General features: G+C 41.4%; 1 protein-coding gene across 6 annotated transcripts in view; it reads left to right on the top strand.

Annotated features, from left to right (window-relative positions):
- The first annotated feature begins 389 nt into the window (after positions 1-389).
- GAB1 (GRB2 associated binding protein 1) overlaps positions 390-25170 on the top strand; it is a 121982-nt gene continuing 97201 nt past the window's right edge. For 2 of the 6 annotated variants that reach the window (XM_019828924.3, XR_006596725.1), the window contains exon 1: positions 390-1329. In XM_019828924.3, coding sequence (XP_019684483.1) covers positions 1258-1329 — 72 coding nt within the window. In that variant the 5' untranslated portion in view covers positions 390-1257. Of the gene's footprint in view, positions 1330-1355; positions 8261-25170 lie in introns of those variants that run through there. The other 4 variants (XM_006930848.5, XM_003984981.6, XM_003984980.6 and 1 more) reach the window with 4 other exon arrangements.

The raw sequence follows: 25170 nt of genomic DNA, 5'->3' as shown, positions 1-25170 counted from the left end.
TCCCAGGGCCCGAGCCCCGGCGGCGCCGGCCTCGCCAAGGCCTCGGCCGCCCTCCCAGACTAGGTGCCTGCTGGGGGCTCTGGCCGCAGCCGCAGCCGGGTGGCCGAGGACCCCGCTCCAGCTTCCTGAACTACAGATCCCAGGGTGCCTCTCGAACTCCCGCTCCCTCCCTCTCTCGCTCCCTCCCTCCCTCCGTCCGCTCCCTCCGCCCCCGGCCCTTGTTGTTTTGGCTGGAAGCGCTCGGCGGAGTTTCAGAGAAAGTCTGGGCTGTAACCGGAGCCGGCCCGAACGTGGGAAGGGGAGGAGGAAAGGAAGAGGGAACGGGGAGGCCGGGAGAGGGAGGGATCGGGACCGGGGGACGGGCCGTTCTGAACCTGCCGCGCGCCCCGCGGTGGGGGAGGCGGCGCGGGAGGAGCGTGAGGGGACGGGACAGTGGGGTCCGTCCCCGGAGCCGAGCAGCCGAGTACCTCGTTCCTCCGCCGCTCCCCGCCCTCTCCGGCGGTGGCGAGAACGGACCCACCCTCCGGCGGGACCTGCGCCCTGCCCTGCGCCCGCCGCCCAGCGACGCCCCGCGCTTCGCCGCCACCCGGGCGGCTCCTTGCGTGGCCCAGGACCTGCCCTGCGCCCGCACGAAACCCTCGCGGCTTCCCTGTTTTCCTCTGTGCGCCCCCCGCGCCGCGGGGAAGTGACCCACCCCCTCCAGAGGAGCGGGAAAGAGAGGATCTCGCCGGGCGCATCGAAGCCGAGAGGGGCGAGCCAGAGTGGGCGCCACGCGGGGGCATTGTGTGTGTGTGTGTGTGTGTGTGTGTGTGTGCGCGTGCAACGTAGTGTCTGTTTCGGAAAGAGCTCTGGTGAGGTCCTGTTCCTAGGGGGCGGAGCGCAGGGGACCGAGGCTCAGCTCTGTGTCGGGGCACAGTGCCGCTGAGCCTGAGCGCTGCTGAGGCGGCCGGCGGGACGGCGCGCGTGGCGGCTAGGCGGGCGCACTGAAAGGAGGCCGGGGCGCCCTCGGCTCGGCGGCGACCCCTGCCCGGAGGTGCCGGCCTTGGCGGCTCTACCCGCTTCTGTTCACATCTGCGGACCCGCGCGGGAGACACTCGGACACTCAGAGCCAGCGCGCGGCGGAGCGTCCCGTCTGCCCCGGCTGCGCCTCGGAAGAGCGAGGTCCTCGCCACCGCGCCGGCGGCAGGCGTCGGCTTTGTCGGGAGCGCGCCCGCCCGCCCCTCAGCTGCCCGGCCGGGAGCCGGAGAGGCGCGCACCATGAGCGGCGGCGAAGTGGTCTGCTCGGGATGGCTCCGCAAGTCCCCCCCGGAGAAGAAGTTGAAACGTTATGTAAGTAGAGCTTCGGCCGCCGCTCCGTGGGCCTCCGCGCCCGCACCCCTGCCCTGGTCGCACGCGGGACTGGTTCTTCAGCTTAGTCCCCCATCTCTTTCCCCTCGTCCCCTTCCTCCACAGGCTCGTGACCGAGGCTGTACACTCACGCCCTGGCTCCCTCCACTTTGCCGGCTAACTTTCTTTCTCCAGATTCCAGATGGCCTGCTTTGCGGGCCTCATCGGCCCGTGGGAGGCCCCGGGATTTCCACCTAATGCCTGCTGCGTGTTTTTATTATTCCTTGTAGCAGAGGTTAAGGGGAAGAGCATTCTCCTTTCTTTATATCTGCATTTAATCACAATGGGGCTGCTGTATCCTCAATTTCCCGCAATCGGAAAACCGCTGAGGTTTTAGAGCTCAGCAGCCCTCTGGTGCGCTCTCAGTCATACCCCTCGAGGTGCATTGCGTACGGGAGGCTTGTGGACCTGAAAAGTTGGTGTTAGAAACCAGCATCTCCGATCCGTGCAAAAGAGAAAGAAAAGTTACTACGCGCCCTGCCGTTTGCTTAGCAAGGGTTCGCATTTTCGCGGTTTTGAATCCTGGGGACCGTGGAGTTTGGCCGGAGAATCTTGGCAGTTTGCTGCGAGAGGAGGGCACTGGGGGGAGCCTGGCGGCTGGTGTTTGGGCGCGTTGGACGCGCTGTCAAGCCTCTCAGGAGGGGGGACAGCTGCGGCCAGTAGGATTTCTGTGTGTTGCGGTCCTTTTCCAGGCCACCAGGGTTACATAAATGGCATTTGTGTAATTGATACAAGATACTGATTGTGTGTTAAGCTATTTTAGCTGTTAAAAATATTCCTTGAAAGAACCAACCTTACTTTGGTGGAAATCTGTGTCCTCTTCAGGGGTCTGGAATCTTATCCCCTTCTCACCCATTGGTTCTTTTGTTGCTGCCCTTTGCAAAGGAAAGAAATGACACGTTCGTCCTGGCGTATGGAGCCAATGTTTTTCTAGTACAGTGTGTTTTCAAAAGCAAAACTTATGCCCCCTTAAATGTAAATTCATTGTCAGTGACCAGCACTTCGAATGGAACTTGAATCTTGTTGAAGGATTTTTACACCTGATATTAGAGCCCAAATTAATCCTATTAGTCACTGCTTGGATGGTGGAGTGAAGTGCAATAATTAACTTCAGGGACTCGCTGGAGTTTCTGGTTCACTTTCTGCCAGCCTTTGTTATAGACAAGTAATTCTCATTTAAGGACTTGATGCCACACATCCGAAGAAAGTTCTCCAGAAATCTTGAACCCTTCCAAATCTTGTCTCCTTGTACTTACCACAGTTTGCCTGAATATTCTGGTGAAGATGCTAACTGTATTGCAAAATTGGGGGGGGGGGTGGTAAGTGGTTTTTTTCAGTTCTTGGTTCTAAAGAGAAGGTTGTGTATGTGTGAGAAGAGGGAGTAGGGAGAGAGGTGTGTTTGAGAGGCATCGGTTAGGCAACATATAGACCTAAGTAGGTTCTAGGAGGAAGCTTAAGGACAGTACCTTTGCCTAAAAAGTAGTGATTATAGAGACTTAATGCATTCTTTCATACGGTTGGTTTATGGCTCTCTCAAAAGATGCCTAGCACTGGACTAGGCACCAAAAGGTTAGAAAATACAGTAGGGAAGAAACCTTGCCTTTTGGGCTTGCAATTTAATGTAAAATGACCTAGGACGAAAATCAGCCTAAAAGATTGTCTTAACAAGGACAAAGAAAATGAAAAGTCCAAATTTAAAAAATGTATATTATTTTATTTGATCATTACACCGGTTTTATGAGGTAGGTTATCTCAGTTTTATAGATGAGAAAAGTTTCTGTATTCAGAATATGCCATGGATAGGATTTGAACCCAGATCTGCCTGACTGGGCTATATAAAAGGTTAATGACTCATCTACTTCAAGTGGAGTGCAGACTAAATCATCTCTAAAGCTCCTTTTCTGATTATAGCTTTCTAGGAGTCTATGAATATTAGTTGAGAATGCAAGGAAGAGGCGAGCTGGGGATCAGATGTGCAATGCTAAAGAAACATAAGACCCTTCAGGCAGTTTTCTGAGTCTTCGGGAAATGAGACAAGAATATGTGAAAAAGTGAGCCCACAACATAAAGTGGTTTCAGATTGTGTGCCCAAGCTGATTGTTATTTATTTTTTTAAATAGACGTTTTGAGGAACAAGCTCAGTGTAGTCTGAAACCGTGGGAATACTTTAGCGACATAGCAGGATCCCTAAGTTGTGTTTTCAGCCGGGGGAAGAATATGCTTTACAGCTGGGGGGAGGTGGGGTTTTTCTTGCTTGGCTGAGCATTAGTGTTTTCTTTATACATGGCTATGGCCCAGGAAGACAGCGTGCAGGGTGCTACCAGAATTTAAGAGGTCCCTGAGGATGACCAGAATATTATAAGTTAAAGTGAGGTCGGTCTTAATATTTTAGCTGTCGGTTTGGTTGCCCAGAAGATTTTGACATTTCCAGATTTTTGATCTTTTGGCTTTGGTATTCAGTTCGGATTGTTTTTGCTAAACTAGCTTTGACCCTCAAAGACATTCATATATATATATATATATATGCATTTCCTATGCTTGTTTTCTTTTCATGTAAAATCTTTATGAAAATCAAGGGTAAAAGGAAACATTGTTGACCATCCAGTACGCAAAATGTTGCTTGATAATGGTTTTTAATGAATGAATTTGCTGTGAAAAGATATCTTGGATGAGTGGTACTGTAATTGTTAAACAAGACATCAGGGAGTTTGAGCATTGATTCTGTTGGGGAACTTGTGGCCCACGGAATTTTGACAGTTGTCTTGCTGTTTACAGTTTTTATAGGGTATTCAAACATTGATTAAGATGATCCTTAAGGGCTTTTATGTGGCAAAAATTGTTTTAGTTTTATCATTAAAGTCATCTCATGTTATGGCCCCGTTGCATTCCCTATACAACTCCATTTTATGTTTACTGTTTCATAGTCAACTACACAGCATTGTTGTCTTTGCACACTAGTGTGTTCATCTGATATGAAGGCTTTTCTTGAATTTCCTAAAGAGAGTAAAAGGGACATAAAAGAGGAATACTGGAGTAGTGAGTAGTTCCTCTAGCCTTTTCATCTCGTTTTACTTTTTTCTGTATTTATTTGCAAAAGAGTAAGAACCTTTGTATGTGTTTCATTTCATCCTCTGTGAATTTTTTGAAGTCTACTTAAAGGGGAGGTGAAAGTGTTCATGCTTTCTTGCAATTTTGCTACTACCGTGTTTTGGTTTTTGTCCTGTGTTGTATATTAAACAACTGCTTTTTTACTTTAAGGACCTGAATGGAATCATTTACAGATCACCGTTACTAGGGTTACAGAGAACAAGTAAACTCTTGGTAGTATGCACTAAACAGTGATGCTCAGATTTTTTAAAAGAGTTCTTTAAAGACAAATCGGATGGTTGAAATAATGGTAGGATTTTCATCAGGACTTGAAATTTCAGCTGAGAGAAAATGTAAGTCTGAAAACAAAGGATTGATTCAAGCCAGCTGGCTATCACCATATCTCTGTAGGGGGAGCTTCCCTATGGCCTGCCTCAAGTCTGGACACTGAGTTTGCACTCCTCCATGGCCCAGCTGTCAGCATTGGGCAGGTATGCAATCTCAGCAGGAGAACCTACTTCTGAGGCTAGACCAAGGTGGCCTATTAGCTGCCAGCCAGCCTGGGAGTAAGACCTTGGCCAGTTCTTGGGTGTGTAATCTGTACCCAGCTTGGGCTGCACTCTTCCACTGTCACTTAATAGGATGGTTCTTGTCTAGAACATGCCCCTGGTTTTGGAAATGGGCCTAGAAACAGAAATAGCCTTTTCCTCCGGGTGGGCATCTGACATGTTACATGGAGGAGAGGGGCACAGACAGGCAGGCTGTCCTATTTAAGGACAGCCCAGGATCTGTGCTAAGCATTGTCTCTGCTCAATATTGTTGCTACAGCAAATGGGACTGTGATGTCTGGAAGCTCTTCTTGCACTTTTTTTTTTTTTTTGCAATTACCAGTAACAATCGGGATTCTGAAGCTTTTGCTTGTAGTGACTGAAGGAACATAATTATTCTGTTGAAGGAATTTTTTTTCTGGAAAACTTCACTTTAGTAAACATTACACTCAAATTCTTAATGTTTTCTTTTTACTTTTTCTAATGTGGCAGGAACACTGTTTCTATTAACAAAGATCATCAACTACCAATTACATTAAGCCTTTATGATAGGTAATAATAGTTCAGTCTTTGATTGTGCCTGGACTTAATGATGAGTACAAAATTCTCCATGTAAAACTTGCTGGATTCCTAAGTCTGATTGTTGTCTTTTGGGATTCAAAATAACCATTAGGAAGTTCTATCAGTTTGGAGGGTGGTTTTAGAGTTCTGTGTTAAAAATTGGTTTTTAAATTTTTTAAAAAGATCATCTTTGGACAAAATACAGTAATACGACAAGAGTTACACTTGGATAATCTGGTTGCCAGCTGACTTGGTTATTTCTGTGTGTTTTGTCATTGAGTCTGCTTTAAAAATAAGAAAGATATAAAATGACAAAGTACTTTTTATGACTAAATAACATTCCATATTTTGTAGTCAACATAAAAAATATGAAGATAGGTCTTGATAATTTGCAGATTGAGGAAGTTTAAGAGGTGATAGATTCAGAACAGTAAGTGTCATTACTCCTAATTTTCTTACAGAAGCTAACACGGGAGAAGGGACAATACAGCAGGTGGACTACTGCTTTATTTTTTTATGAGTTTGGGGTAAATTGTGCTGCTGTGGAAGGAACTCTGGACTGAGTGTCAGGACCCAGGATTCGACTTGACTTTGCCATTATCCACCTGATACTTTGACCATTCTGACCCTCAGTTTCCTTATCTGTAAAATGGAGAAATGTTGTAAAAATCTAGATTCTAAACTCTTGCGGCTTAACATTCCTTAGATATTTGCTTGGAAATGAGAGGCAGAGTGGGGTGCTTCTCAGTAGGCCCCTGTTTTTGGGAAATAAATTTTAATTTCTTGTTCATCTTAAATAGTTTAGTGGATTTATTAGGAACTGCTTAAGCAGAGTTCTTTAGGGACCCTCCAGCATTTGCTTTAACGGAACACAGGCTCACTGAACACAGGCCTGCTGCATCCTGCTGTGGGTGCCTCAGTTGTGACTCTAGCACCCAGAGCAGTGCCTGGCTCAGAATAGAAGAGCAACAAGTACCTGTTGACTGAATAAACAGGTATTTCTGGAGCTTTTGTAATGTGTCTTGTGTGGAATACAATGGACGGAAAGGCCCACTCCCTGCCCTCAAGGAGTTTCTAATCTATTTGTGAAGACAAGCTGTAAATGCACCTACATTTAAATCATTTTCCAAGACATATGTTATAAGGCCATATATGATTACTTGCCAGATGAATGATTCAGATAATAATTGCCTAAGAGTTCAGACTGGGAGGGAATGGAAGGGGGCTGCCAGGGAAGATTTCACAGATGAATTTTTAGGCTCTGTTCTTGGAAGAACAGAGGTACTTACTGTTGGCAAAAATAGCAAATCCTAAGGGAAGCCTGGCTTTAAAGGAGGAACGAAGACTTTGTGTTGATTTTAGACCTCCTAGTTAAGGGACGGCTTTCCGAACACCTCAGTTTCAAGCATGGAGTTTGGATGTCAGCTGTAACATCTAGTTTGAGAAGTTTCTGTTTCTGCCATGACCTAATGCTTCTGATGGGATCCTGACCGCAAGTGAATTTTATGTGTCAGACAAGAAACAAACAAAACAACTCCTTTGGTCACCTGAGCTTATTCAAATTCAAGGGCTGTGTGTTATTTAAGATTTCTTTATGTCTGTTTTGAGCTAAATAATTCATTCTGGCAAGCGTTTAGTTTACAACAGAGAGGGAGCATGTTCTGGTGGGAGGGAGAATAAAAGAGCCTTTGATTCCTTTGCTCCTGAGTTCCAGCAGGAGGGCCAGCGCTGCCTTGGGCTAGTGTCTTATTTTGGACTTTGGAAGCCATCTTAGCCCAGCTGTGTGAGTGCCAGCTAGTGTTGGAGGAAAGAGAAGAACACCACTGGGTCTCATTAAACCCCCTCTGACTGTTGATGGAAGAGGTTCTCTCATTTCACATTCCTCAAATTAACATGGTGGCTAATTTCCACCAACTTAGAGCTTCATCAGAATTTGCCATTTGAACTTTGGCTTGAAAGTCACAACGTTTCTGTGTGACTTCTTTTATCTCTGTGTGTGGATTTGAGTACAGGAAACTTATCAAGTCACAGGTCTTTTTTTTCCTCCCCTCTTTGGCTACAAGCACAAATGAAATTAGCATTCTTTTCTTCTTTAGATTACTCCTGGGGAAAAGTGGTTCTTTGTACCGTGGATTTCCACATCCATTAAATAAGTAGCCTCTTCAGTTGCCAACTAGATGGCTGGAGTCTTACTGAATAGTAGGTGGCAGTTCAGGCCTGTGGAATTACTGGGAAAAGTCACTTTAGGAACTGGGCGTTTTTGACCATTCCAGGCTTGTACGCGTGAGCACCTTAACACAAGAATAACTGGACTGGAAAAGAGAGTCTTTTATATTTTAAGCAGTTCTTTTATTCATATGTGCAAAATTCTCCTTAACTACGGGAAGAATTCTCACTGTTAAATGCATATGAAGTAGAACCCAGCAGCTTTTGACTGTGTGATAGCCTGCTTTGTAAAAAATACTTAACACGGTGCACCGAAATACATGTTTGGTTGTTATCTCTGTTACATTAGCTCTTGAAGCATTCTGATTACAACTTGTAGCTGCCAAGCCCTGTCCTGCAGTATTTATCTGGAACAAAAATTTTCCATGTGGTTGTTTTTAGCAGAGCTGCTATATGCAAACTGCACATGAAGAAGTAAGTTGCAAAGAAATAGAGCTTCCAGAAGAGGAAATGTGAGTTATCTTAAATTTGTTCATTTAATATTCTTTCCTTTATGTGTATTTCAGAAATTTTTATTATCTTTCTAAACTGAGGGTTTTTTTTTTTTTTTTTTTTTTATCCTGGAAAGAATGCCAAGTTCACCACGAGTTTTTCTTATGGTGGTGTTTCTTTTTCTTTCTCAGCTTTTTACTTTGAATTCATACTTGGCCTAAAAAATTCCTGTGTATTCAAAAAGAAAAAAAAATATACTAAAAGGAAAAAAAACAAATGGGTACATTGTTCCATGAATTAAAAACAATATACGAGAGAGTCCAAACATGAGTCCAAACATTTCTTTTCAATGTAAAAATCTTAGGTCATTTTTTTTTTTTTTTTAAAGGAAGAAAAACACTAAACTGTGCTTTAACTATCCTGTTCATTGTTTTTCTTTTCCCTTTCTAATTTTTCTTTGACTCATGTAGTTGAAATTTTTTTGAACATAGTTTTATATGTTCTTTAAGAATGGCACTCATGGAAAAAGAAAACCTCAAAATTCCACTTTACATTTCAAGAGAAAAGTGAGAGGAAGGCATCCATCCTGTGGTCTGAAGAGGGGAAAAATTGTCCTTTAGCGCCAAGGCTTTGTACATTACTTTCCTGTTGCTTGGTTGAGTTCAATATTTGTTGGTATTGTCCAGAGATATTTAGCTATTATACATGAAATAAGCAAGTAAATATAATAGTGATCAAGAGGGTTTGCTTTTGTGAAATGAAGACGTAGGACAGTAGAAGGTTGAGAATTCTGTTGTTGTTGTTGTTTTTATTTTTGTTTTGTTTTTAGTTTATTTTTATTTATTTTTTTAGTAATCTCCAAACCCGTTGTGAGGCTCAAACTCATAACCCCGAGATCAGGAGTCGCATGCTCCACCAACTGAGCCAGCTAGGCGTGCCCCTTTATTTTTGTTTTTAATACATCAATTAGCCAGTTGCCATAATATTTTATTTGCTAACTTTTTTTTAAGTGGGAGAAAGGTAAAGGCACTCATTGTCCTGCAGTTCTCTATCTAACCTCTTGCTCTTTTCCTCTTTGTTTTCACTTCTTTCTCTCTAATATAAGCCCCGCCACCAGTATCAGAGAGTATTTGTGTTAGAATCTTTACACACACATTCTTTTATCTTTTCTCTAAAAGTGGGAAGTTATTTCTGTCCCTGTACCCTGGTAATCAAGACTGGGAATAATAATGTTCAACCCAGCATGCAGATTGTTTTTCTCTCCTGAAATGCAGTTTTTAGTTACTACTGTATTGGGAAATGTGGTCAGGCCACTTTCCGAGCAGCAGATCTCCTCCCTGAGATGACTACCTGATGAAAGAATTAAGTACCTGGTGTGCTTTCTCAACTCCAGTCCATCACACATTCCCTTTAGTGCCTTGGCCAGAGTCAGAGCAGCCAGGATGAAAGTGCTTCTGGTGGAGGGATGACCATTTGATTAGCGGGAGAGGAGTTTTAATCTTGCACTCTTGAAAGAGAAACACTGGGTAAAATGCTCCCTCCAGTGTTTTGAATTCCAATGGTGTTAGGTAGAACATGAAGAGGAACGATAACCTCATTCAGTTAAGGAGGTATTATTTGAACCCCCTTCCCTCTGGCAAAGTTATAATTGACCCTGAAGTTGTGTAGGAGTATTAAATTTTACAAGTTCTCCCTGACAGTTTCAGGTTTAAATATTTGAAGTGTTGAGAAAAGGTAAAAGGAAATACTGAACTGGTAAGAATGCAAACTATTTGGGAAGGTAATTTGATCCTAGTGATGCTGTTACATAAAACCAAAGCCTTCTGAGTAATCTTCATTTGGTATATAGGTCATTTATCTCCAAAAAACAGGCTGCAAAATTAAACTGGTACTGTTGAACAGTATTCCTTTTTTTCTTTTTCTTCACTTAAGTAAATAGTCGAAACAGGAAAAGAAAGCCTAATATATTTAATATATTTTTCTAGATGCTTTTCATAATGACCCACACTATACACAGTCGAAGGTGTGTACACATGATCTGCTTACAAAGAAAATTATGCCTTCATTTATCATTTTTTAGTGTTTGTGATAGGATATTAATTTCAAGAGGACAAAGATGGCATTTGTTCTGTGTCTAAATGTACAATGTGATCCTTTGCATAATCTCTTGAGCAGCATGACCAAATAATTACAGAATTTTAAACCTAAATTTATAAATCATCTAGTTTGTTGTTTCTCAACCTTTCTAACCCATTTCTCTTTCATGTATTGTTTGGATGTCCTTTGGCTTTTAATACAAAAGATTTGGATTTCTATGATTACCAGAGCAATAGCTATATTTCATAAATCTCCTTCTTCCCTAGTCAAGAACCCAACCTCTTCATTTTACAGGGAGTGAAAAATTAGCCTTTGGGAGACTAATTGATTTGTCCCAGGTCATACATGTTTACCAACTGTTAAGGCAGAGCCAGATCTCTCACCTCTTGGGTCACATCCTTCAGTCACCGAGGGAATACCCACTATGAACAAGGTACTGTGAAGAATTCAGAGGTGGACCAAGAAGGCACTGTCTTCATTTTTTGGGAGTTTATATGCTACATAGGATGCACTCAGAATTGCTAATTATATTATGATCAGTGATGTTTGAGGCAAGACTCCAGAAGAATCTAGCAGAAGGAGGTAAACTCAGGGGCACTTGAAGGCTTAATGAAGGTGGTAAGAGATTTCTTACCACGACCTTAAATGGCGGATTCCATTTTCGAAGATGGAGCTGGAGTGAGACTCTTTTTATTGCTCCTTTTCTAGCCAGACTCTTGAGTAGGTTTTGTACGGTTGACTGCCCCTTCTTCCTCACCTGCCACTCATTTCGTAATGGAATAGAGCCTGGGTCCTTTTCCACTACTCTTACCTAAACAGTTCCCGCTGAGATCCCCAGTGACTCCTGGTTGCCAAATCTAGCAGAACTAGATTTGAACTTTTTAGCTCTTTTCATGGACCTTCTGACTACATTGTTGAAGAGATGACCAGTCCCTCTTTCCAAAATCTGTTCTTTCCCATGCCATCCTGATACCAGGCTTGGGTTTCCTTATATGTGCGTGTTCTTCAGTATTCTAGTGCTAGCCCTGGAGGGCCCATTCTCCCCTCACATGCTGTTAGTGGTTTGTCATCCAATGTGTGTTTGTGAACCCCTTTGAAAATTTGATAAAAGCTCTCAGCTCTCAGTTTCTGCAGAATTCTTACAAACTTACACACAAACATTATCATAGCCTTGAACATTTTCTAACCTGTAAAGCCCATCTCTGGATCTTAAATGGCCCTGAATTATACGTGTGGATGCTTTGTAGGCATTATCTCAATCCGTTTCTCACTCCGCATCTGTGGATCTAACTGCTTAGGTCGAGGACTGCTTAGATCTCCCACAGCAACTGAGACTCAGCATGTCCATGCCAGGTCTTATCATCCTGTCATTAAACCGGGTCCTCTTGTTGTTCCCTCAGTCAGTCACTCCACCAACCCTTGTCTATTGGCTTAAGCCAGAGGTGTTCTGTGTTGTACTTCCCTCATTTTCCACACCCAGTGACAAATCCTATCAGTTTTACCTCCCAGATCTCTCTTTTTTTAATGTTTGTTTGAGAGAGAGAGACAGAGAGACAGAGAGAGAGGGACAGAGAGAGAGAGAGACAGGCGTGTGAGTGGGGAAGGGGCAGAGAAGGAGGGAGAGAGAGAGAATGCCAAGCAGGTTCTGTGCTGTCAGCACAGAGACCAACATGGGACTTGATCCCACGATCCATAAGATCATGACCTGAGCCAAGATCAAGAGTTAGATGCCCAACCTACTGAGCCGCTTAGGTGCCTCCACCTCTCAAATATCTCTTGAGTTAATTGACCTCTGCTACCTAAGGTGCCTTTTGCCTTCTCAATTGCTGCAGAAACCAGTGGCCTCTACCTTTCCATTCTTTCACTTCTCCTCCAAACTGGCTCCATTGAGGCAGCCAGAATGGCCTTCTGAAACACCAATCTGAGAATGCTGTTCCCCAGTTTGAAGCTGCTCTGCTGTGTCCCTTTGCCCTTAGAAGTGCCCAAACCTTTTCTCTCAGCTTGCAAGGCCCGTTGTGATGAGGGGCCTGCGTGTGGCCCCCGTAGTATTTGTTGCTGCCTTCTCACTCTTGCCCTTTGCTTCAGCTGTACCGAACTTCCGCGTCCCAGGCCGTGGGACCTGTCTGTGTGGCCTTTGCTCATGCTCTTCTCCGGAAATTCTTGGTCCTCGCCTGTCTACTTTCACACCAGGCTAAGTTCTGCTTGTTCTCTGCCCCCGAAGCCTCCTCTGAACTTCCACCACCACCGTTCCTCTCACACATAGAGCTGGTGGGCTGTGAGTATCTGCTTTATCCTCCTTTGATGCTCTGCTGTTTCCATGGCATGGTGCTTGTGACACCTGATCATACAAGCTTGTTTTAATTGTTTACTGCCCTTCAGATGGTGGGACCGTATGGTGACTTTTATGAACCCCAGGTAATTTTGCCTTCATGGGCCCCAGTTCCTCTACCAAAAAAAAAAAAAAAAAAAAGGAATAAAAATTGTACTTTGTATCTGTGTCACTATAAAGATGGATATGTTCCAAGCTGGTATTGTTATTATATTCATTTTTTATTCTGATTTTAAAAGAAATTAATATAAAAACACTTTTTCTGGGCTTCTAAAAAGTTTCATGGGCCCTAGCTCTGTGCCTCCTGTGCCTGATGGATATGTTGGCTCTGTTACATGGGCATAAATACCTTGGGCCTACTCAGTTATTTTATTGTGTGTCCCTTTTCATAATGGCTTGGATAGCTTATTAAAAGAATATTAAGATTTTGTGTTTTATCCCCTGGTAATAGAAAAATTTATGGAAAAATAGGGTGATATACTCAAAAGGCATATATTTTATATTTATATTTAAAAGCAGAAATTGTAAGGTTTCTTATGATGTCAAAAATATGTTATATGAACTATTTTACTAATATGAACTTTTCTTCATGGTGTTTCTGCATGGAACAGTGGTTTTTAGTGGGAGTGGGGAGGCGATTTTGCCTCAAGAGGGGACATTTGAGAATGTCTGGAGACATTTTTAGTTGTCACTACTGGGGGTACTACTGGCCACTAGTGAGTAGAGGCAGGGATGCTATTAAACATTCTGCATTGCACAGGACAACCCCAATCATAAAGAATTATCTAGCCCAAAATATCAGTAGTGCTGAAGTTGAGAAACCCTATGTAGATGAATTCTTCATAAAACCTAGTTTCTACATGTGTTTTATTTAGTTTATTTTCCTATGTCCATTAAAAGCTATACAGTTGACCCCTGAACAGCATGCCTTTGAACCAAGTGGGTCCACTTAGACATGGAATTTTTTCAGTGACTGTAGTGGAAGATTTTTGGAGATGTGCAACAATTTGAAAAACACACAAACCACGTGGCCTAGAACACCAAAAAAAAAGAAGAAGAAAAAGGTACTATTGTAAGGATGCAGTATATAATACATATAACATACCAAGTATGTGTCAATCAATGGTTTTATCGGTAAGGCTTTTGGTCAACAGGAGGCTCTCAGTAAAGTTTTGGAGGAGTCAGAAGTTATATGCAAGATTTTCACTAACAACCCCTGGGTTGTTCAAGAGTCAACTGTATTTTAGTTGTAGGATTGTGTTGTAGCACTGGAGCCAAACTTTTTTTTTTTTACCTCAGTAAGGCTGAGGAGAACAGTCACTGAGATGGCTGAGCTTGTGAACACACCAGAAGCTGCTACCCAGTAACCTTTCACCAGGGTTTATTTGATAGAATTTCTGTCAAATGGTCTGTTGTCATTTAAATCATTACCCAAATACTCTTTTTTGTCCTTGCTAATCCTAGCCAGAATACAACCAATTGTTGTCTGGGTGGGGAGGGGGATGTTGAGTCATTTATTCATGATTTTTATTACCTCTTGGCTTGAATATCCTCATTCATTGTTCATAAGCCGCCCAGCTTGTTTACTTTTTATAAATTACATGTAATCAGTCCTCTTGCAGGTCTGGCTACTGTAATTGGCAGTAGCCACAGAGCTGGGCTGACGAGTCTGCATTTGTGCTGATGTCTCACATTCAGCTTATATTCTACTCTCTGTGCTTTCTTGCCTCTTCCATCTGCTTTTTAAAAGAAAGGTGAAGGGAGAATTGCCACCATGCTCTCTCTTCTCAGATGCTTTGATGGTACTAGTTTATAGTTTAGTCGAGTCCCTGTGTCTTGGGAAGAATCAAGGGTTTGGGACCGTGATCTTCAAACTTTTGTAGTGTGTTTAACAATCACCTGGCTAACTTTTAACGTGAGGAATCTTGAGCCCTACCCACCTTCTGATATTTAGTAAATTTAGGTAGAAGTCCAGAACACTTTTTAACTCAAGGCCCTGCTGATTCTGATGGAGGTGGTCCCTTAAATTATCCTTCGAGAAATCCTGAGTTGGGCATGGAGGGAAAAAGGGAGAAGAAAGAAAATCCAATAGAAGTAAATACGTATAAAGAGTGGGATAGGAAGGCAAGAACCAAAACTCAGAAAGTAACTTTAGCCTCTCTACTGTAAGATAAAGGAAATATGCTGCGATTCTGTGTGCGTACTGTTTTCTAGCAGTGACTTAGATCAAACTGTCCCCTAAAGAGGACATATTTAGTGGAAGACAAAAGTGAAAGGGAAATTTTAAAAAGGTCAGCATGTGAGAAAGTACCTGAGACTCTCAAAAGACATTATTAAATCAAGGAAGGTATTATGTAACTATTGATTTAAAAAAGAATGTGCATTCCCGAATCAAGCGTTTATGAATGACTTGAAGACAAAGGAGGGAAGGTGAAGAAGGATTAGCTCTTCACCAGAAGTTCTGGTTATTCTGGTTTTTGAATCTGAAAGCATATTATTAAAGTATGGTCCAGATTTCCTAGAATAGTTCTAATTTCAAACACTCTTTCCCATTGTCTTTATTATTCATGTCTTGTTCACCCTAATTTTGGTTAGTTGAGATGTGGTCGATTTATAAAAGAGCACCAAAGCAGTTATACGCGACTAAAGAGGTTCTCTTGTTTTTCAGTGTGTGTGTGTGTCTCTGTGTGTATATGAGTGTTTAATCTAGACATTCTAATCTAGCTCTTTAAATCTAAACTTTGATTTTTTTTTTTTAAAAATTTTTTTTTCAACGTTTATTTATTTTTGGGACAGAGAGAGACAGAGCATGAACGGGGGAGGGGCAGAGAGAGAGGGAGACACAGAATCGGAAACAGGCTCCAGGCTCTGAGCCATCAGCCCAGAGCCCGACGCGGGGCTCGAACTCATGGACCGTGAGATCGTGACCTGGTTGAAGTCGGACGCTTAACCGACTGCGCCACCCAGGCGCCCCAACGTTTATTTATTTTTTAGGACAGAGAGAGACAGAGCATGAACGGGGGAGGGGCAGAGAGAGAGGAGACACAGAATCGGAAACAGGCTCCAGGCTCCGAGCCATCAGCCCAGAGCCCGACGCGGGGCTCGAACTCCCGGACCGCGAGATCCTGACCTGGCTGAAGTTGGACGCTTAACCGACTGCGCCACCCAGGCACCCCGAAACTTTGATTTTAAAGTCCATTTTAGACAAAGGGAAGACAAGACAAACAGACAAGACAGATTCTATTTAGAAAACTGGTCAAGAAGTGGACTAGGTGGGAGTGGTTATTTAATCTTAGAGGAATAAAGTAAAACCCTTACTTTATTTCCAGCTGCCTACTGAACTTAATCCATTTTGACAAAGCTGTCTCTGTTTTTTTGGCATATGAGTTCCTGAGGGCAACTTACTGATTCCATTCAGTTACCTTACAGAAAGCTTGTGACGCCCGCCCTACCCCCCACCCACAGTAAAAGGATTTTGGAGAGTTACCTACAAAATGATGGCTATCAGATTTTATTATATCATTCTTTTTTTTTTTTAAGGTTGTTAATTTTTGACAGAGAGAGAGAGACAGAGACAGAGCATGAATGGGGGAGGGGCAGAGAGAGAGGGAGACACAGAATCTGAAACAGGCTGCAGGCTCTGCTCTGAGCTGTCAGCACAGAGCCCGACGTGGGGCTCGAACTCACGGACAGTGAGATCATGACCTGAGCCGAGGTTGGACACTCATCCGACTGAGCCACCCAGGTGCTCCTTTGTTAAGTTATTCTTTACCCTGCTCCAACCATCTCTGTGTCAGTATGCATTTTTTCCATGCTGGGAACCCAGGCTGTTGTAAAGCTTTTCACCACTATGGTATCATATTGACTGGCTTGCTGATCTTTCCTCCCTCCCTTTTACCATCCTTCATGCTGTCTTCCTTCTCCACTTACTTGCTCAGGAATACTTCAGCCTCTTATGTACTCTGTGCATCTGCTTACAAGATCTTCTAGAATCTCCTCCACATCTGCTTTGTAAGTGTCGAGTATCATTACTGTTATTATATGAAGTGTCCACCACACCCTCTCGTTGCACTGTGAGTCCAAGTAAGTTTGGTTAGTAGATCACTTGGCTCCTGAAGTGTGAGTAGAAGGGCTGTTGCTGGATATGGTGGAGACCTAGAGCCAGCTTCTGCCACTTACGCTTGGCAACCAAGAAAGGCTAGACTCCTGGGACCTCTACTCTGTGCAAAGAATTGAAAGCAGGACTCACGACTTGCTCTCTTCATTCCAGGTGACCTTATTTCCTTGCTTTCTTGTACTTTTTAAGCCTTATAATTGGTAAACCTCTTTTGTTATGAGTCTCTTAATATTTCTAGTTATTTTTTCAGATTTTTTCCTATAATTTATTCCAATCCATATGTTCTTTACCATAGTGATAGATGCTTCAGATTTTGTATTTGCTGAAAACAGGGATGAATGCTCTTAGGGAGAACTGTAACATTAAGTAGTCATACAAGTGCAGCATAAAAAAAATATATAGCTTATAAAGTTTCAGTGGGGTATTTTAAATTAAAATTTTCGGGTTTGGGTTTAACTTGGAAAATATATTAGAAAATCTTAGGTAAGCAGATTTGTTGCCCTTTGCATAAGTTACTAGAGGGAAGTGTTTCTTTAATAATTACATATGATTTATTATTAAAGGAAATCTACATAGATGGACTTAAAATTTATAGTACGTTGATACTTTGGTTATTTATGTTTTAAGGTATAGTTTTTAATGCTCACACATATTTAAATGTTTAATATCTCCCTACTAATTTCAGTGATTCTTAAGCAATTCATGATACTCTTTTATGGTAAGTTTCGTACATACTAAATTTTTGAGGAAATTAGTTTTTATTCCTTAGAGAAATAGTACTTGTTGAGAAACCCGTGTTTTTACTAAGGTAAATTGGAGCATGGATATTGAAATATTTTTACTCTTTCAAATAAGGTTCTATTCATTCATGTATGTTTTCAAATAGAATCTGTCGTGTTTCTAAACGATATATTTCCAAAGCAGAATACATTTTCATAGCTTTGAGATTTTTATTGAAAACCTTAGGGAGAAGAAAATGACTCAAGAAAGATAATGGCCAGGTTTTCTTAATGTGATGAAAGGAAAAACACTTTTATTACTCTTCCTATTCCTAATGGGAAAAAATGAGGCCCTAGGCAGTTGAACCTAGGAAATACCCTGAGTCCAAGGCCAGCTGGTTTCGGCAGACAGAGGCGTGAGCACAGGCTTCTGACCTGGTGCCATTCCCAGCCTGCCATATCCCCCTCTGTCTGTAGTAGGTTGGTGTGATTTCTCACATTCAAACACTTAGACATTGTGAGAGCATTTTAGTTGTCCCTGAGAGCAATGGCAATATGGTAAGTTCACCGCAATCTCTCTTTTTAATTTTTATTTTTAATTGTAAAAAATGCATACCATAAAAGGTACCGTCGTACCCATTTTTAAGTGCACAGTTCAGTAACGGTGAGTTTATTCCTACTGTTGTGCCACCCCAGTGTCTCTTGCCTCTGTCTAATCTGTGTAGCATCAGAAACATCAGAAGGGGCTTCATACCAGCACCATCTGGGGAGGTTGTACACCTCACCTATGTTTACTCCTTCACTGTAGTAGGAAGTTAATTATGTGGGATTTGCTCACCTGAGCCACACAGAAGATCCTACTTGAGTGTACATTTGGAAATCCCATGCCCCTTTCTGCCCCTGAGGAAAAATTCTTTCCTGATCCAGAGTCAGTGTTGAATTTAATCCTGAGCGTATGAGAATGAGTCACCCTGGGGAAGTATGTAATCCCATTTATACCTTCCTTCCAACCTCCCTTTAATTTTTAAACTTAAGATACTAGATCCTGATTTCCTGCGTAAGGTCTCGTGACTGGAGGACTAATTAGGGACTGGGCAATATTGAGATTGAGATTGTTTGTTTGGAGCCAGCACTTTCTGTTCTACTGAAAATGAGTCTCTATGGCCTAAGTTTTAAAATTCAGAGTATGTGTGGAATGTCTGTGTGGATGAAGAAACAAGTTAAATGCTTTTTTGGGAGGCAGGAGGAAAGAAGAGTGAAAATTTTAAGGTAGTCAGATTTTGGGGGGGGGGTATTTGGGGATTTTTAGGATTTATACAAACCAAAGATGACTGACTAGTTGCTCTGTTACTTCTTTATGTACACAAAAGAAATACTTGATTTCGGGCTAAAGGGATATTGTTGGATAGGTTTATTAACTGATGAAATAACTGAGTTCTGCTTTTCATTTCAGTTACTGTTATCCATACAATGTGTAACCACTACTTGCATTTCTTTATAGAATGAAAAATATTTCACTGGGAAATTATTTTAAAAGAATACTTGTGAAGTACTTTGTAATCTTCAAGGTACTTGGAATGTGGTACTTAAAGAATATAAATCGTTAACGTTTATATTTTTATACCCACAGAGGTATATGGGAGTGGAAGTGACTTGAACCTCACGATATCCATTTTTAAAGACAGCATACATTTGAACAAGCCACTCTCCCTAAATGCTTATTTTAAATTGGCAGTGGGTTAGCCAGCAGTCAGTAATTTCACATAGCAAGTGTTTGGCACGCCTGTTTTAACCTGTACAGGTTCACTTCACACAAAGAAAGGAGAGGTGGGGTTACATGGTGGAAGCACCACATTAGCCTCATTAACATATTTTGAATAACTGTATTTGAACATTTGCCAGCCAAGCTGGGCTATTTGGATGCCTGCCAAATGAGCAATGGGAATTTCTGAGAGGCCTATAGAGATATGAGCCTGTAAAATGTTTACTTTTTCTTCTTGGAAGGGAAACATTTTAGAAGTTACTATTAAGGATATTTCCCTTCCCCTTCCCACAGAACAGCTCCCCCCCCCCACCCCCAAATGTTTGTTTATTTATGATAGAGCACTTGCATGGAGGAGGGGCAGAGGGAGGGAGACAGAGGATCTGAAGTAGGCTCTGTGCTGACAGCAGAGAGCCTGATGCGGGGCTCGAATTCACACACTGAGAGATCATGACCTGAGCTGAAGTCAGACACTTAACCTACTGAACCACTCAGGCGCCCCCTTTTTTTTTTTTTTTTTTTTTAATACCGCAGAAATTTGAGATCTTCTCTTCCCACCACCTTTGTGTATTGTTTTTAGAATATGTACTTTAGGATTTGTCTCAGAAATACCTTTGGTAATCTCTCTTGGATTAGATTGAGTTCCTACTCAGCCTGTTTTTGTTCTTTGCAAAATTAGTCCTAAAGCTCTTTCTGTGAGCTGAGCTGGAGAACCTCTTCTGCAGGCTTATCATGTGAACACAGATGGTTGGAACAGGACAGACAGGATAAGCTAGGGCACATGTAGAGTCAACTCCTACCCAGTGGATGCTTGGATAATTAAGATGCCAGCCTGGCTTGGCTCTATAGAGTACAGAAATGGTCTTTACAAGGTTCTGGCTTTGTGGCCTGCAACTGTGTCCAGAAATATTTTTTTGACTTTGTGTTGACACCTTCTGGCTGAAACCACAACTTGGGGCTCTAAAACTAGTTAAGGGAGTAGTCAGCTAAAACCAGGGGTTCTCAGACATTGTGATGTAGCAGATTATAAAGGTAAGAAAATGAGGCAGCACATATGCTTAGTTCTATAGTTCTTATTTTGGGGGCAGCTCAGGGGAGTATCAGAGTACCAGGGAGCTTTTTCAAAAACGATTCACCTTGATTGTTTGTTCCTGTTCACTTATTGCAGTAAAGGGTGGAATGACAATGTAATGAGGGGGCATTTGAATCTACAATCTGTTGAAACCATGGGTGCTTGCCACTGTGTGGTAATTTCCATAGTTTAGGCCAGTTTGCATCCCTGTGTCTCTTATTCTTTTGAATGGAAAGATGTAACCTGGTAACACTAACTCTCACTGCTCCTATGAAAGATTTTTAAATAATATGTTAAATCTACCTTTAATAGGCTTGCCAAAAGAGGGTTTTTTTCCTACTTGAAGCTTTTTTTTTTCTTTGTCTCGTCAAAGATGGTTCTTAAGACTGACTTTTTAAATTCACACAAATACAGTATATTGAAAACAGGAAAGAAAAATTTGATTATAGCTATTAAAAAAAAAAACTTTAAAAAATGAGAATCTGGGGAAGAACTCTGGTACATTGTCAAGTCCTAAATTTTTAAGAAGTATTATAATGAGCGTATGTATTTACATTTTATATGCCAATCATGTATGTGTATATAAATATGTATACTTTTAAATTTCTAGGCTGAAGTTACCACATTTCAGCTAGTTTTTGTTGAACTTCATTGTTTTACTTGTAATTTTGTGAATAGTGTGTGTGTGATTTATATATTTACAAAATCACTATCTACTCTTAACCTAGTATATAAATATAACTGAGTCTTCGTAGTTTTGTTTTGTTTTTTTTTTCTGGTTGATTCATAACAGCCCTTTTAAAAGAAAAAATTTATAGGTGGATGTAATCATGAAGCAATGTGATATTAATGAGTACCTTTGATCATCACTTCAGTATTTATCTTTTTTATCATAAAATGTTAAATATTGTGTTTGTGGAGTTTCTCTCTTATGTTAGTTTATTGTGTTATGGGAATAGTTATGGAATATTACCAGTTCCATGTTTTGTACATGTTTAACATCTCTGAGGGTGGTAGATATAAAATCTGTTTCTCAAACAAGTACATGCATGAAACAATTTATTCAAGTCCTGTAACAACGCTAGTGAAACTTGAGTTCTGGCACTAGGCCCACATTTAAGCTGATAGGGTGCGTGTGTGTGTGCATGTGCTTGTGTGCGTGTGTGCGTGCGTGTGTGAAAAAGATACTAATCATTGATGGTTTCTTTAGAATGTGTTAATATTTTTAGGTCCAAATATGAGTCATTCAGTAGGTATATAAGATTTTAAAAACTGAATGAAATGTAGATACTGACTTTTGTGTCCCTTTTAATTAATTTTAGTGACTCATTAGGTGGTATTTGTGGGGATACATATAATAATTTCTTCATTGGTTTTTGCATTCTCCACATTTTAGTTACAAAGTGCTGGGAATGAAATGTGAATGAAGAGGCTACCTTCAGGTATAGTGAGGTTTAGCTCATTTAACCATTGCTCTGTCTTACCCTCCTGTTAGGTGCTCCCTAGCTCCCTGGCATATTTACATATTATATAATCCAGACTGGTTTGTCCTGTTTGGTAGGTTTGTTATAAACTGCAGGGCTAAGTAAATGGGTGATAACATTTTAAATGGCATTAGAAGTTAAACAGTACTTGAGGAGTGATGTAGCAGAGGGCCCCAGCTGTCAGGTGCTCTGGGGTCTGCCTTCTTTCAGGCCATTTCCGTTTTCTTGTGGGTAACAGTAAATAAACACGAAACTGTAGTAATGCCTGGCCAGAGGACCACTCCATTTTACAGATGACATCCCACATGCATTTCTGATACTGAAAATGTCTGATTCTGAAAGTAGGTAGTAACTGTGTCCATTAATTACTTGTATACATAGGCAGAAACCACCAAATCGAACTGGTAGAACCATTTTCATCTGGCTTTGCCCAGTGTGAAAACAGTGAAGGAGGAAGGTAACTAGATGGGTTTTGTTCCCCTCCTCCCTCCGTGTATAATGAGAGAACATTTCCACATGCTTTGAGCATTTCTTATGGCTGCACACTACTGGGTTAAGCCAACATATGGAGCTTAACTTATCCCCAGTTTATGGGGCTATTGGTTTTTTTAAAGCATCCTCTGACCTTACTTGTTTAACTTTGTGAAAGGTATTCATCTCATGTGAGTGCTCTAAACCCTCTGTAGGGCTGTGTCCCCTTGAGCAATGAGTATGTCCTTCTCATGTTCACTCATCAGGTCCCCAGCTGGAAACTGGGATCTCCTGGTGGGTGTGGAAGTCTTTCCTGGAATGTCCCTCCCCTCCATACAGGGCTGCTTTGAGGTTTGCACGGTACCTAGTGCCTCAGGGTGTTTGTTAAACTTACAGTGGGTGGTGGTGGTGACAACCCTGCCCTGCCATGCTGCACGCTCCAGTCCCTCTACTCTCTCACCTGTTTCAACCTCAGGGGTTCTCTTTGAGCCAAGAGACTGGGGACCCTAACATAGAAGATCCTCAGTTTAACAGTAGCCTGCTTTTTCCTTGTGAGCCCATGCTTAGTTTGAAGTATGCTAAAAGAGGTTCTCATTTCTGTAGGTCAGGCAGGTTGCAGCCTGCTTGAGTTTTTAGTATCTCTGGTTAATAATGTTTGAGCATAGAAGAGGAAATGGCTCTTTTATGAATGTTGCATAAAACTCTGTGGCCTTGTGCAAATGATCTAACTTCACGTGAATCCTGCCTTATAGACAGAATCTGCATTCGTGTGAGTCGATTCACCACCCTGTGTGCTAGTCTGAAATAATGAGGGTTGGAATCATCCCACCTTTAGCACATACACTTATTTTATTTATTTATTTTTATTTTATTTTATTATTTATAAATTTAAATCCAAGTTGGTTAACATATAGTGTAATAATGGTTTCAGGAATAGAATTCAGTGATTCATCACTCACATATAACACCCGGTGCTCATCCCAACAGGTGCCCTCCTTAGTGCCCACCACCCATTTAGCCCATCCCCTCCACCCAACATCCCTCCAGCAACCCTCAGTTTGTTCTCTGTATTTAAGAGTCTTTTATGGTTTGCGTCCCTCTCTGTTTTTATCTTATTTTTCCTTCCCTTCCCCTGTGTTCATCTGTTGTGTTTCTTGAATTCCACATATGAATGAAATCATACGATATTTGTCTTTCTCTGACTTATTTCGCTTAGCGTAATACACTCTAGTTCCATCCATGTTGTTGCAAATAGCAAGATTTCATTCTTTTTGATCGCTGAGTAGTAGTCCATTTGTGTGTGTGTGTGTGTGTGTGTGTGTGTGTGTGTGTGTATGTGTACATACACCACATCTTCTTTATCTATTCAGCAGTCAGTGGACATTTGGGCTCTTTCCATAATTTGGCTAGCACATACATTTTCTTAAAAAAAACAGAACTCAGAGCTGGGAAAATTTTCAAACAGTTCACATTCTTCTGATTCTGATTTTTTTAATGTTATTTTTGCTATTTTAAATTTACTTTTATTGTTTGAAATCAGAAATACATTTTTTATTCTAACTTTTTATTTTGGAACTGAAGATTTAAAACTTACATCCGTGGAATTACCATTGTGTCAGTGGTTAATTATCGTAATTTATAATCACAAGATGGTGAGACCTTTGGAGGATAAAATGGAAAATAAAATTAGATTCGGACAAGGAATTCTACTTGGATATTGCAAAAATAGGAAAAAAAAAGGGAATGAATAACTGGCAACACAAACCCGTTTTCCTGTAAGTTCCTTTTTCCCAATCCCTTGCCATCATGCTAAAAAAAGTTTTCTTGCAAGTTGATTTTTCTCAGAATCCTGCTGCTTACTGTTAGTAATATTTTTTTCATGTGCCAGAGTTTTGTTTTTCATGTGATTTCTGCAGTGTGAATTCTTACTGAAAATATTTTTTTAAGTGCAGTGGCAAAAGTTCTTGATAATAAGCCAAAAGGAAAATTTAATACGGACTTCTGTACAGTTTAGTTATAGTGATTAGGGGGAATTAAATGTATTATCCAAGGTGAATGAAGTTAAATTATTATAGGAGAAATAATTCTAATTGAAGAAGAACTATGAGTGCTCATTTTCAGTTTCAGAAATTACATTTTTCAGTTTCTACCTGGTCTTTCCCTCCAAGGATGCATATTTTTAAGATTTTTCTATCAAGCTAACGCAGGGTGATGCCACTAACCGAACCAGCTTAATGGGATGACATCATGGTTTCCTTGGGAATAATGAAGCAGGGTAAAAATTCAAGTTTTTAAGAGGGCGTGATTGGACTTCTTGAGCAGTATGATACTTTAAAATACTTCGAAGATACTCTAAAGTAACTGAATGCTTTTAAGGGGATAGCTAGTGTTCTGCATCTCTCAGTCTGATAGGAAAAAACAAATCATGTTTTAGATACTACTATTAAAACAGCATGTGATTTTTTTTCCTCCTGTTATTCTTTTAAGAAATGATTTCAGAAATGGTCAAGAACATCTTGTTCAGCAGCTCACTCTGACTCCTTGACTTACTGGGAGGCTCTCACTACATTTGTTTACTTTATAAATCTTACAGTGGCCTTTGACCAAAAGTAATAAAATGTTACCTGACCTGTTATATCAGTCAGGATTCTCAGTTGTAAGCAACAAAAACCCTGGCTAATTTCATGAGAAAAGGAGTTTATTAAAGACATTAAGTAGTGCACAGTGTCTCTGGAAAGCTGAGGACCTAGCTTAGAAGCACATCAGTCAGGAACTCCCTCCACTGGGGGAACACATCATCCCTGCCTCACAGGCCATGACCATAGGCCTGTGTCTCCTACTACCACCACCGTTGACAACTAGATACTGAACACTGCCAT

Source organism: Felis catus, chromosome B1 (genome assembly GCF_018350175.1).
Source record: "Felis catus isolate Fca126 chromosome B1, F.catus_Fca126_mat1.0, whole genome shotgun sequence".
Taxonomy (NCBI): domain Eukaryota; kingdom Metazoa; phylum Chordata; class Mammalia; order Carnivora; family Felidae; genus Felis; species Felis catus.
The sequence above is the reverse complement of the archived record's forward strand: the minus strand, read 5'-3'. Positions and strand labels throughout refer to the sequence as shown.